This window comes from Ruditapes philippinarum, unplaced genomic scaffold, assembly GCF_026571515.1.
Source record: "Ruditapes philippinarum isolate M1 unplaced genomic scaffold, ASM2657151v2 ctg7459_1_1_1_1, whole genome shotgun sequence".
In the NCBI taxonomy this organism is placed as follows: domain Eukaryota; kingdom Metazoa; phylum Mollusca; class Bivalvia; order Venerida; family Veneridae; genus Ruditapes; species Ruditapes philippinarum.
The window spans coordinates 25,717-39,917 of NW_026853310.1; the positions used below are offsets into that span (position 1 = coordinate 25,717).

The window sequence follows — 14,201 nt, forward strand, 5'->3', positions numbered from 1 at the left end:
CTGTTTCAAACTTCAAATATTTGTTACTTATTATCACTCACATCATGTGTAACAAGATTCATAACTCTAGCATGAATATTTCTAGAATTATTCCCCAATGAATTTTTTAATTGCTATCTCGTTTCTTTTTTCAAAGGATTTATTTTAAACGTTAAATATTAATTCCCTTATAATATCAAAAAATAATAGGCTCATAACTCTAGCATCTTTAAATAATTATATGGCAAGGTTCATAACTCTAGCATCAATATTTTCCAAATTATCTTCTTGTTAAACTTAGAATTGTCCTTATTTTTTCTGTAACTTTTTTTTTTTTACTTTAGGAACTTCAAAGACATGTCATGTTTGTTATCAAAACCTTTGCCATATGTGATAAAAATGTTTACTCTAGCTCCTGTTTGTCCAGAATTATTTCCATTTAATTTTTTAATTTATTTAAAAATTGTCACATTTTTATTAGCTCACCTGTCACAAAGTGACAGGGTGAGCTTTTGTGATCGCTTTTCGTCCGGCGTCCGTCCGGCGTCCGTCCGTAAACTTTTACTTTAAATGACATCTCCTCATAAACCACTAAGCCAATTTTATCCAAACTTCACAGGAATGTTCCTTTGGTGGTCACCTTTAAAAATTGTTCAAAGAATTTAATTCCATGCAGAACTCTAGTTGCCATGGCAACCGAAAGAAAAAACTTTAAATATCTTCTTTTAAAAAACCCAAAGAGCTAGAGCTTAGATATTTAGCATGAAACATCTTCTAGTGAGTGTCTAACAAGTTTGTTCAAATAAAAGCCCTGGGGTCAAAATTGGCCCAGCCCCAGGGGGTCATTGATTTTCCCTATATGCATATAGTAAAAACTTAAAAAATCTTCTTTTAAAGAACCCAAAGAGCTAGAGCTAAGATATTTAGCATGAAACATGTTCTAATGGGTGTCTACCAAGTTTGTTCAAATAAAAGCCCTGGGGTCAAAATTGCCCCCCCCCCCCCCCCGGGTCATTGATTTTCCTTATATGCATATAGTAAAAACTTAAAAAATCATCTTTTAAAGAACTAAAAGAGCTAGAGCTAAGATATTTGGCATGAAACATCTTCTAATGGGTGTCTACCAAGTTTTTTCAAATAAAAGCCCTGGGATCAAAATTGGCCCTGCCCCAGGGGGTCATTGATTTTCCTTATATGCATATAGTAAAAACTTAAAAAATCTTCTTTTAAAGAACTAAAAGAGCTAGAGCTAAGATATTTGGCATGAAACATCTTCTAATGGTCTACTAAGTTTGTTCAAATAAAAGCCCTAGGGTCAAAATTGGCCCCGCCCCAGGGGGTTATTTATTTTCTAGTAAGTGTCTACAAAGTTTGTTCAGGTCAAAACTGGCCCGCCCCAGGGGTGTCATTGTTTTTAACTATATGCATATAGTAAAAACTTAAAAAATCTTCTTTTAAAAAACCCAATGAGCTAGAGCTTAGATGTTTAGCATGAAACATCTTCTTATGGGTGTCTACCAAGTTTGTTGAAATAAAAGCCCTTGGGTTAAAATTAACTCTGCCGGGGGGGGAGAAGGTCATTGTTTTTCCTTATATGTGAATAGCAAAAACTTAACATCATGAAACATCTTCAAATGGGTGTCTAAATTCCAAGTTTGTTCAAATAAAATTAAAGGGCAATAACTCTGACAAAAATCATTGAACCTGAAATAGATGACAATATGCACAACTAGACTTGGTACTGATCATTACTGTAAAGTTTGGATGAAATTGCACTGGTAGTTTATGAGGAGTATTCCGGACAAGTTTTGTGATGGACAGACAGATGGACAGACTTGATAATGTAAAATTTTCTAAGTTAACAAAAAGGCAATTTTTTTTTAAACCTGTAACAGTTATAGGCCTTGAAGAAAGTCCTATTATGCTCTAAAAGAAGAGTTATAAAATATCAACTTGTTTCAAAGCCAGATGTCAATAGAATATGAAAATATCTGAGGTGGTATGCAAACTTAAATATAAATTCTAAGTGGAAAAAGGAGCATTATTCTGCCAAATGCTTTATACAGTTACCTCCTCCTGTATACAGGTTGGGGTCATGATGGTGAACAAGTGTGCAAAGTTTCAAAGCCATATGTCAATGGACTTTGAAAATATTTGAGGTATTACAAAAACTTTAACATAAGTGGTTACGCAGACGCCGATGCTCGGATGACTACAATAGCTAAAAATCAAAATCAAATTTATCTAATAAACTGACAGAATGGGGATCCTCTGCCAGTCTTGACAACATTAATTCTAAAATTGATTTTTTCAATTTTATATTTTCTATTTCTTTTTCAATTTTCACGGTTTCTTTTTCAATTTTCGCTGTTTCTTTTTCGATTTTCGCTGTTTCCTTTTCTAATTTATAAGTTTCCTTTATTATTCTTTCAGTGTCAAGTTTTTATTCTTTTGTTGTCGAGAGTTAAGTTGTCTTTTTCTAATTCCTTTTCTGACCTACGTCGTCTTTCTGTACTGCTGCCTGAAGAATGTCCTGAAATAAAGAACACTTTCACTTAACTCAACATTGTTTTGAGACTAATATTGTTTTGAGACTTAGAGTTTCAACCAGTTGTACATACTTCAAGTGATAGATGGACTGAAAGGTAATGCCATTTCAATGTCACTCTCAAGTGATTCTAAATGTTGGCGATAATACTACATTTTATTTACTTGCACTTGAAATACACTGCATTCAATAATAATCTAATTATAACTTTTTTATAACAAAGTAACCATCTTTACCATAGTTTGAAACTCTGAGCAGGGAAACATCATTCTTTGCCTTGCCATCTGAAAAATGATATGAACTCATGAAAACAAGTATAAAGGCATGCATTGATGAGTCATGCAAACACAAATTTGAATCAGTTTGATTCCTTTTCTGTACTTAAGATTTTGAAATTACATGCAGACAATAATTTAAATAACCAGAACAGCTAACAGAAATGTTATTTTGTAAAAGGTCATTTGGTTATTAAAATAAAAAACACACACATAACAAACTTAAACCTGATAAATGGTGTAGAAAACAGACAGAAGCAAAGTATTTTCTAATTATTCTATCAGTAAACTATTGATTTTCTTGATTTATATTTCTTCATCAGTGAGAATTATAAATCAATGTCCTGATAAATTTCCAATTACCTTGATCATGCTCATCTGGTAGTGGCTTACCAGTATCTGCCACTGGTATGCTGGCACACACAGCACCTAAATCAGAAACAATAAATAAACTTTCAGCATATATCAATAAAATATTAACTTAATTAAGAAATATGTTAATTATGAGTAACAGGCAAGTACTGAAAAAAGACTTTAAAGTTTAATTATATACATATAATAATAGCACATAACCCCAGTTTGATTTTCATCTAAAAATGTCCAAATTTCAAAGCTGTACATCAAAGGACAAGAAAGTAAGTCACTGTGTCCCCTTGGTTAAGGTCTACCAGACAATGCCTTATGTTAAATATCTGGGTCTTTATAAGATTTTTCTTATAATTACTTTTACCCAGGATTTTTTTGGCTTATTTCATAGCCAATTTTCGGTCATATTCCCAACTGAAAAAAGTATATTATTTTCACAATCCACAGCAAAACATTCCCAATTGAAAGTTACAAAATAAAAATGTTGAATAACATATTCTAAAATCTTTGACAAGGTTGCATTTGAGAAAAATGCTATGCCACCGCATTAATACAACACTAAATAGTAGTGTAGAAACAGGTTTCTTTTTGTTTCTATACAATTGAAGATTGTCATAATGCATAGATCCCTGACCTATCTAATTCTTATTATCAGATTAGTGGTTAAATCTATTGTTATCTCAATAAAAGATCAGAGTAGGAATATATCAATGCACTTGAGTCTAGTGAATTTGGTGGTGAAGGTCCTATTTCACACAGCCTAAATTTCATGACTGCATCAAAGGACAACATGTTGTCAAAATCTAGGTCAGCTGTTATCAAAGTTCACTTTTAATTTTGACACTAGAGGCAAAATTTGAACAACTTTGGTAAAGTACCTATAGATGATATCATTTAACAAATATTAAAGCTCTAAGCCTTGTACCTTCAGACAATAAGATTTATACTATATTTATATATTAAAAATCAATGACCCCGGGGCGGGGGCAATTTTGACCCCAGGGCTATTATTTGAACAATCTTGCTAGAGGTTCTTTTAACAATGTTTCATGCAAAATATCTAACCTGTGGCATTTGTCAATTGCTAGAAGAAATTTTTTTAAAGTTTTTACTATAAGTTTTTACTATGTAAATATGAGGAAAATCAATGGTCCCTGGGGCGGGGCCGACTTTGACCCCAGAGCTTTAATTTGAACAATCTGGGTAGAGGTCTACCAGACAATACCGAATGCAAAATATCTAAGCTCTAGGCCTTTTGGGTCTTTACAAGAAGGTATTTTAAATTTTAATATATGTACATATAGTGAAAAGCAATGACCCCCGGGGCGGGGCTGATTTTGACCCCATGGCTATAATTTGAACAATCTTGGTAACGGTCTACCAGATGATGCCTTATGCAAAATATCTAAGCTCTATGCCTTTTGGGTCTTTACAAGAAGGTATTTTAAGTTTTTACTATATGTACATATAGTGAAAATCAATGACCCCCGGGGCGGGGCCAATTTTGACCCAAGGGCTATAATTTAAACAATCTTGGTAGAGGTCTACCAGACAATGCATTATGCAAAATATATAAGCTCTAGGCCTTTTGGGTCTTTACAAGAAGATTTTTAAAATTTATTCTTATAATTCCTTTTGGTTGCCATGGCAACTGATTTCTGCATGGAATTAAATTCTTTGAACAACTTTGGAAGCCCTTCACCCAAGGATCAATCCTGCCAAGTTTGGTTGAAATTGGACTAGCGGTTTTTCACAAGAACATTTTTTAAGTTCACTATATAATCTTTATAACACACACACAAACAAACAAACAAACACACACACACACACAGGTGAATCGCTATATGCCACCGCATTGCAGATGCTGCAGTGGCATAGAAATAAGAAAAGTTTCACTGTTATGGTGCTTAAATGTTTGAAGATGCCCTTCTAGGCATTCATTTAATCACTTTAAAATTTAGGTCATACATTTTTTCTGAATTTTGAACAAAACGTCCTAAAAAATCCCAATTTGTTGGTTAGGGGTCATGTTCCAAAAATCCTGGGGAAAAAAACCTGAGTACACAGTACACTATTGATATATATAAATGAATGTCCTGATGAATTTCCAATGATAAATAACAAATTACCTAGGTCATGGTCATCTGGCAGTACTACCTTTCCAGCATTTGTCAATGCCTTGTTGGCACACACAGCCCCTAAATCAGAAACAATTTATAAACTTTCAGCACATATCAACTAAATATTAACTTAATCAACAAATATGTTAATTACAAGTAATTCTAACACAACCCGCAATTTTATTTATTTTTATTTTATTTTGTTTTATAAAATTATTTTTTTCTAAATAGTCAAATATTGAAATATGGCATTCTTCATTATTTGTAATGTTATAAGTATAATTTACAAGTTACTGGTGCTGATGTAGTTACATGTAAACATAGAAGAAGGGAATAATTGAATGATACACATGTACATGTATATAGTAATCAAAGATTTAAGATGCCAAAATTGTCCTCTATTTATGTACACTATTATAAATAACATCCTTCATTAAGCTGAATAGCAAATTGTTTAAAGGTAAAGTCAATAAATTTAGATTATTTTTTATAATAAATAAACCTTGATGGCTGTACTTATAGAACAGAAAATGATAATTTCATCTTAATGTGTTACAAAATTTTTGTACCTTCGGTGTCAAGGCTTGTGTTTAAGCCATGGACAGAGGCTTTTTTGGATGTTGCCTCTATCCATAGCTTCTCACTGGCAGTGAAAGCTGCAGTCTTTCCCCCACCAGTCTTCTTGTTGCTGTCCAGCTTTTCATTGGCTGTAATAGAAAATTTATACCTTCAATGTACCATTCCAAACAAATGTTTGCAAACAATTCATGAGTGTAGGAACCAAGTCTATGAATAACAGTTACCAAATCAAACAAGTTCCAAGTATTAACTATATATTTATTGTTTTGTATTCAATTGCCATAAATAAATCTTTATAAAACTTCATGAAGACTGTGCATGCCTCTAAAACTGAATTTATCTATAAGATTTTAAAACTTTCATTTGTTTGAAGCATATCATTCAGTTGAAAACAATGAATATTAAAAAATAAGGCTAGAGTTAGTAAATTAAAAAACTTCAGCTACACTATTAATATGCATCAGCTCACAATCTAGAAAAAAACAAAACATGTTTTTTACAGTACTAATGAAATATATATAATAATTTTACATATTGAGCAATGTCAAAGAAAATTCTAAAAAAAATGCTCACCTCTTTGCCTTATGTTGGTGATTTGTTTCCTTAGCTGGACAACATTGATGGGGGTATCAGATATACTGAAATATAAGACACTGGTGATAAACTTCACTTTGAATTTTACATGAATACTGAAAAATGCATTAGTACTGAATAATCATAACTGAACTCAGTTGAAGAAAGATAATTATTTTATAAGCTCCATCTTGAAGAACCCTTTAGCGTTTGGTGTTTTATAGTTAATCTCAAGTAAAATTCCAGGAATTAATCAGTACTGATGAACGTAGTTGTCCTTTAATACCCTTCAATACTGATCAGTGATTTTTCTCACTTAATTGGGAAGAGGCCTTTTATTGGAGTCATATAGGTAGGAAAATCACTGCTGATACATCATTCGTACTGATATATATCTTAATTGGACTTAACCTAAACCATTCAGTCAATGACAGCTCTACTTCTAAGTTTCATGGTATTATGAACTTCAAAAATCCAGAGGCAGTGCCTGGGATTTGAAACTCTGACCTGTAATACAAGGCACACACTCTTAACCATGTTGCTTAAGTCAACAGCAAGGTTTTTGGAAATGATTGATTTATTTGTAATTAGTCTAATTACTACAAGTTTCTCCAAATAATGCGTAAACCCATATGGGAAGAAGTCTTATATACATGTATATGATGCTACAGGTTTGTTATAGTTTATTCACTGCATAGTGTGAAGACCATTTGTTTATTGGCTCTTTAAAAACTTTAATGAATTAACCTTAAACATAATTTTTCTGATGTGACATTTATTTTTGCTAACTCTTTTTTTCCTTCTGTACCAGAAGTCCTCAAAATTAATGAGTTTATACGCTAATTTCAGTGTGTTATAACAATCTGGGGATTCCGCTACAAGTTTTTGAGCATTTAAAATGACATAACTTTGCCATGAAATAATATCTCGAACAAACTTCTTTTTTTATAAGACTGGGATATCTTTGGCCAAGTGGTTTACTTACTTTTTAGGCCATATGCCATGATGAACAGCTACATGAGTTAATTAGAGAGGAAATATTACTTGTGTGTATTTGTATATATAATTTTTTTTATATATATAATTATCTATTCGTTACTAAATTTAACTGTAAACATACATGCATTGGGCAAGATTAAACAGGAATAATAATATCTGTCATGTTTCGGTTCGGACTTGAATATCCGTCCCAAGGGTCCCGCCCATTGGGCAGTAACGAGGCTTGCTTGATATTCCGGTCCGAACCGCAATCATATGTCAGATATTTTTTCTTGCATATTCTGCCATATTATTTCATATTTGAAATGGTTTACCTCAATAAGATATATGTTAATGGAAATTAAAGTCATTTCCTCCGTAAATATTTTCTTACAATAGCGTATGAACTTACAACTTAAATAACAACGGCGAAATGACGTCATCGTAAGCATATATTTCCCTTCTAAAACGACGTCATTTTAAAGCGGTTCTTTAATGCGCTAAAATGACGTTGTTTGCTACGCGACTCATCTGTCACCCCCCATGCCAGATGAAAATTCCGGCATGGGTAAAACTCACGGAAACGCCAGTCTGCTATGCAAGAAAATGTGAAACTAAATACATTTAATGATTTTTCTCAAAGTCTTTGTATTCACTATTATACAGTTTTCTTCAGATTTCCAAAGTCCATCCATCCATCTTCCATTAATGTCAAACCCCTCGCAGGGACTTAGACTAGTCACTTCAGATAAAACTATGAGATACAAGGGAATTCTGGAACAGTCCCTAGCTCTTATTGAAAAGACTCTTGGTTCTTTTACATGCCCAGTGCCAGCCCAATGTATAGCACTGATACATGCGATGATTACCTGGATTTCTGACCAGTACACCTCTAGTTAGGTGAGAAACACTGAAAAATCACTAGAATGTTACCCAGCATCGAACCTGGGACCTCAAGATATCCTGTTCGTAATTACAATCAACAATTATCAAACTTTTAACAGTAAAAATGACTCAGCTTATGTCGGCTCCTTTGATTTCATCCCAAACTGTATATACTATCCAAATGACAGCTTCCAGCCAATCCACGATTGTTAACCTGACATTTATGTTCGAAAAAACTGCTGGTATTCTCTTTTGTTAGGTTTTATTTAAAAATATCCTTAAATTTTTGTCGAAATACTGTTATCGTTTTTTTTTCAATTGCAAATGTCGAACTTCCTGTTTATTAAGAAAAGGGGAAACAACTTCGCAACAAATTCCAATGTCGATAATGATCCAGAACTTTGTTAACTCGGTACAGTCCGGTTTTCATTTTTTCTTGTCAGATTTTATTAAACTTCAAGTTGCCTTATTCTTCGACTTCTCAGCACAGAAAGATAAAATATTTTTTGAAAGATGATAGACTAGATCTACTTACGCATTGACGGAGTCGGCAATACTTTGCCAAATCTCTTCTTTCTCTTTGAACGACACCCCTCCATCGCCGCAACCTTTAAATTTCCCCGTTAGAAAATCTTGCCGTTCAATATACTTCTCCATGGCCAGAAGTTTGGCTTTTTCTGGCCATGGAGCTCTCTTTGTCACTTTCGAGTCCATATTTTGGAAGCAGACGAATGACATTTTTACGGGAAAATTCTCGCGGAAAATGACGTTTCAATGCGCGATTCGACGGAAGTGTGAAGAAGGCCGCTCATGCATTGAGAAAATGAAAGTCTCAGCTGAGAAAAATCTCAACTGTTGAGAAAAAGTTTAGTGAAAGCCAACTTGAGAGTTTTCTCAAGTGAGATAAAATCTCAGTCAATATTGAGACAATCTCAAGTTGAGATTTATCTCAGTTTGAGAACGTTAGTGAAAGCCGGGCCAGCATCTTTATTTCAAGAATTATTTCCTCTTTGAACTTATAATTTTACTTTAAAAACTTTATATACTTTTTGCTCTTATCATTTTTTGCCACTGAAGGGATGGACCTTTCCGGTTTTTCGTAGCGGAACATTTAGCCACACCTTTTCCATTCATTGCTAGGTCAACTGCTCACAAACAGTATCACAAACATAAGCACGTGTTCTTTTGTGCAAACCAGGTCAACCAGTGACTATGTATTATCTCACTGTAGCGATTGGATAACAAGTTAGCCAATTTACATAAAACTGTAAACACCGGAAAGGTCCCTTGACTTCAGATTTCAAATAAGAGTATAGGAATGTCTGTTTAAATTTCATTGACACTGTGCAAAATATTGAACATTTGAGTGCTTTCTTGATGCTGATACATAAATATATTTATATCATAATTGATTTTTTTTTCTTCATAGTTTTTTCTTCCTTTACTGCATCCAGTATTTTATTAGTCAAGCGTTGCTGTTTCCTCTGATAGCTTTTGCGATTTTTTTAACTGTTATATTTATGACAGATTGCAACCGCTATAATATATACAGACTGTCTTCATTGCATGCTATGTGAATTATATTATATACAGGTTGTTGTTCTGACATCCCATGTGGCCATGTTATTTATATTACTAGCTGATGTCCTAGCATTTCATGGGACTATGATATTATATCCAAGCTGTTTTCCTGACAACCCATGCCAATACATTCTGTTGTCCTGAAATCCCATGTGACTATATTATATACAGGCTGTTGTCCTGAAATCCCATGTGACTAGTATATGATACACAGACTGTGGTTTTCCTGAAATTATATTATATTATATAAATAATACATGGGTTTGTGGGTAACAGTAAAAATATCATCCCGAGGAAAATACTGTATGCCTCGGGTAACGGTATTTTCACGAGGGATGATATTTTAACTGTTACACACAAACCCATGTGTTATTTATTTTATTACCCCGAACAAATTCTGTGATGATCTGAATTTGAAAACTAAATCTAACTGTAACAAAAATAAACCAAGAGTAGAAATAACTAAACTAAACTGTCCTTACCTTGCAAGTTTTAAGTGTACTGTGGGCCTGCTTGAGAAGCTGTCTTTCTTTTATTCTTTAAGCAAGTGATGATATCTACTAGTCATAAACATACAATAACCTGTGTTTTATGGCCATCGAGTGGTCGAGTTATACAAGTTCAGGAGTTTGCGTAGCTTGTAAAACAATGAATAAGTTAAGACAAGAGTTGTGTTGTAAATGGGCTTTTATTAAAGCCATAAACAAAATAAACTACAAACATGTAATATTGACTAAATTAAAGAAACATATTAATGTAAACAATTTGTTTTATCTGGGAAAAAATTAGAAATTCCGCATTCCGCATACAAACACAAAATAAAGCAACAGATATGTAAACAATTATACTTCTTACTGAGAATTTAGAAATTCTGATAACAACATGTAATGTTGACTAATTAAAGAATCATGAACTATAAAGTGTGATATTGACTAGCATAAAACATAATAAAATGGGAACAACAAGAAATTCCACCGAGGTGGTAAACAAAAGAACTACCAAGACTACAAACTATGTAATATTTACTAGTTTATGTAAAATTGACTAGATTAAAAGAAAACATGTAAATTATGGCCTAGTAATAAAAGTTATTATGCAGAAAACAGTATCACATAAATAAGTAGATGTTTTGCTTAAAAATGCTAATTGAAGACTTAATAATTATATACACATTAAAACTCAGAGCATAAGCTTTCCAAACCTACATTGTGTATACTGATAATAATAGTCAAATTCTTAGACCGTCAAAGCGGTGGAGGAAAGGGAGGTGGTGGAAAATCAATTTCTTTTGAAAAAATTGTAAATTTTTTCAGCGAGTCTAAAAAGTCATCCGCTTCGTTTCTTTGTTCAGCTAGAAAGAAAATGCGCATGTGCAACCTTCGTAATCATGATGACGTATTATATGGCTTACTGTAAACATTCTAAAATAGCAGAAAATGGTGAAGTAGTTGTCTCTCTTTGACAATTAACAGAAAACCATCTTGTCCATAAAACATTTTATACTAATAAAATACATTTATGGCCATCGAGTGGTCGAGTTATACAGGTTCAGGAGTTTGCGTAGCTTGTAAAACAATGAATAAGTTAAGACAAGAGTTGTGTTGTAAATGGGCTTTTATTAAAGCCATAAACAAAATAAACTACAAACATGTAATATTGACTAAATTAAAGAAACATATTAATGTAAACAATTTGTTTTATCTGGGAAAAAATTAGAAATTCCGCCATGAGCATGATGGCCAGATCCTGGGGTTCTGGTCTTCATGCACGCCCAGACAAGCAAACTCCTGATACTTTATCCAATTAAAAAGGGGGGTGGCCAAGCATATCACTAATATCATCTATGCTGCCTTAGTCAGTCACAGTGAAAGTGATGTTAACTACGCGAGATTGACAGTATTAGAATATAGAATAAAAGTATACATAGAATTTATGAAAATCAATCTCAAACCAGGATGACAATATGCAATTGTATCATAATGAACAACTGTATAATAATAAATGCAACACATATATACAAGGTACATGTAAAATAAGTCCACAATCAAAATATAAGAAGATATGTTAACTAAAAACAAATATATTGTTGGTTCAGTCAGTCAATGGGATGTAACACTAATATAATTATATTTACACCATATATTAATCAAAAACATTGCTGCCTCAGTCAGTCAATGAAATGTTACACTAATGTAATAATATTTACACTGTTATACAAAAATCAAATACATTGCCGCCTCAGTCAGTCAATGAAATGTTATACTAATGTAATAATATTTACACCGTTCTACAAAAATCAAATACATTGCTGCCTTAGTCCGTCAATGAAATGTAACACTAATGTAATAATTACACCTTTATACAAAAATCAAATAACATTGCTGCCTCAGTCAGTCAATGAAATGTTACACTAATGTAATAATATTTACACTGTTATACAAAAATCAAATACATTGCCGCCTCAGTCAGTCAATGAAATGTTATACTAATGTAATAATATTTTACCCTGTTATATAAAAATCAAATACATTGCTGCTTTAGTCAGTCAATGAAATGTAACACTAATGTAATAATATTTACACCATTATACTAAAATCAAATACATTGCCGCCTCGGTCAGTCAATGAAATGTAACACTAATGTAATAATATTTACACCGTTATACAAAAATCAAATACATTGCTGCCTTAGTCAGTCAATGAAATGTAACACTAATGTAATAATATTTACACCGTTATACAAAAATCAAATACATTGCTGCCTCAGTCCGTCAATGAAACGTAACACTAATGTAATAATATTTACACCGTTATACAAAAATCAAATACATTGCTGCCTTAGTCCGTCAATTAAGAAATAATATATCCCAAACTGTGATTTTATTGCTCAATAACATCACTGTTTGGAGTTCGGATACGGGGAATTATATCACGAGGGCGTAGCCCGAGTGATATAATGATGCGCATCCGAACGACAAACAGTGATGTTATCAAGCAATAAAATCACTGATTTGGATATATTATTTCGATTCTAACACGACATCAACAAATAAATGCTGAAGTACATGATAATAAGCTAAATTACGCCTGATTTGTTTCCGTACTTATTGTCAGCGCGTCACATTTTTAGTGGTTACGTCACGTGTATAATGATTACGTCACATGTCTAAATATAGAACGCCAAACAGTGATTTTATAGCATAATAACACACACTTTCGGTTCTTCTATGTTCAATAGGGAAAAATGCGGGTCGTGTTAGAATGAAACGTAACACTAATGTAATAATATTTACACCATTATACAAAAACCAAATACATTGCTGCCTTAGTCCGTCAATGAAACGTAACACTAATGTAATAATATTTACACCATTATACAAAAATCAAATACATTGCTGCCTTAGTCCGTCAATGAAACGTAACACTAATGTAATAATATTTACACTATTATACAAAAACCAAATACATTGCTGCCTTAGTCCGTTATACAAAAATCAAATACATTGCTGCCTTAGTCCGTCAATGAAACGTAACACTAATGTAATAATATTTACACCGTTATACAAAAATCAAATACATTGCTGCCTTAGTCCGTCAATGAAATGTAACACTAATGTAATAATATTTACACCGTTATACAAAAATCAAATACATTGCTGCCTTAGTCCGTCAATGGAATGTAACACTAATGTTATAATATTTACACCGTTATACAAAAATCAAAATACATTGCTGCCTTAGTCCGTCAATGAAATGTAACACTAATGTAATAATATTTACACCGTTATACAAAAATCAAATACATTGCTGCCTTAGTCCGTCAATGAAACGTAACACTAATGTAATAATATTTACACCGTTATACAAAAATCAAATACATTGCTGCCTCAGTCCGTCAATGAAACGTAACACTAATGTAATAATATTTACACCTGTTATATAAAAATCAAATACATTGCTGCCTCAGTCAGTCAATGAAAACGTAACACTAATGTAAAATAATATTTACACCGTTATACAAAAAATCAAATACATTGCTGCCTCAGTCAGTCAATGAAATGTAACACTAATGTAATAATATTTACACCATTATACAAAAATCAAATACATTGCTGCCTCAGTCAGTCAATGAAATGTAACACTAATGTAATAATTACACCGTTATACAAAAATCAAATACATTGCTGCCTCAGTCAGTCAATGAAATGTAACACTAATGTAATAATAACTACTTATATCTTGAATATCTTCACAAACAACGAAGGACAGTCCATTATGTTTGTTAGAATAGAAGAGAAGTTGGACGTAAATATGAATG

At 32.6% G+C, this 14,201-nt stretch overlaps 1 protein-coding gene across 1 annotated transcript; it reads right to left on the bottom strand.

The window, feature by feature from the left end:
• Positions 1–1,653: 1,653 nt before the first annotated feature.
• LOC132736463 (uncharacterized) lies at positions 1,654–9,275 on the bottom strand. The gene is made up of 7 exons (XM_060723604.1): positions 8,839–9,275; positions 6,441–6,505; positions 5,858–5,995; positions 5,298–5,366; positions 3,166–3,231; positions 2,764–2,811; positions 1,654–2,512 (listed from the first exon to the last, which is right to left on the bottom strand). The coding sequence occupies exons 1-7, from the start codon at positions 9,039–9,041 to the stop codon at positions 2,415–2,417; spliced, it is 687 nt and encodes a 228-aa protein (XP_060579587.1). The 5' UTR covers positions 9,042–9,275; the 3' UTR covers positions 1,654–2,414.
• Between the last annotated feature and the right edge of the window lie 4,926 nt (positions 9,276–14,201).

Excerpts from the sequence above, each read along its gene's own strand:
- LOC132736463 (XM_060723604.1), bottom strand. The coding sequence starts at position 9,041 with ATGTCATTCGTCTGCTTCCAAAATATGGACTCGAAAGTGACAAAGAGA. Across the intron at positions 5,996-6,440 it reads CACCAACATAAGGCAAAGAG|CCAATGAAAAGCTGGACAGC; the intron begins GTGAGCATTTTT and ends TTTCTATTACAG. Across the intron at positions 3,232-5,297 it reads GCCAGATGACCATGACCTAG|GTGCTGTGTGTGCCAGCATA; the intron begins GTAATTTGTTAT and ends TTTCTGATTTAG.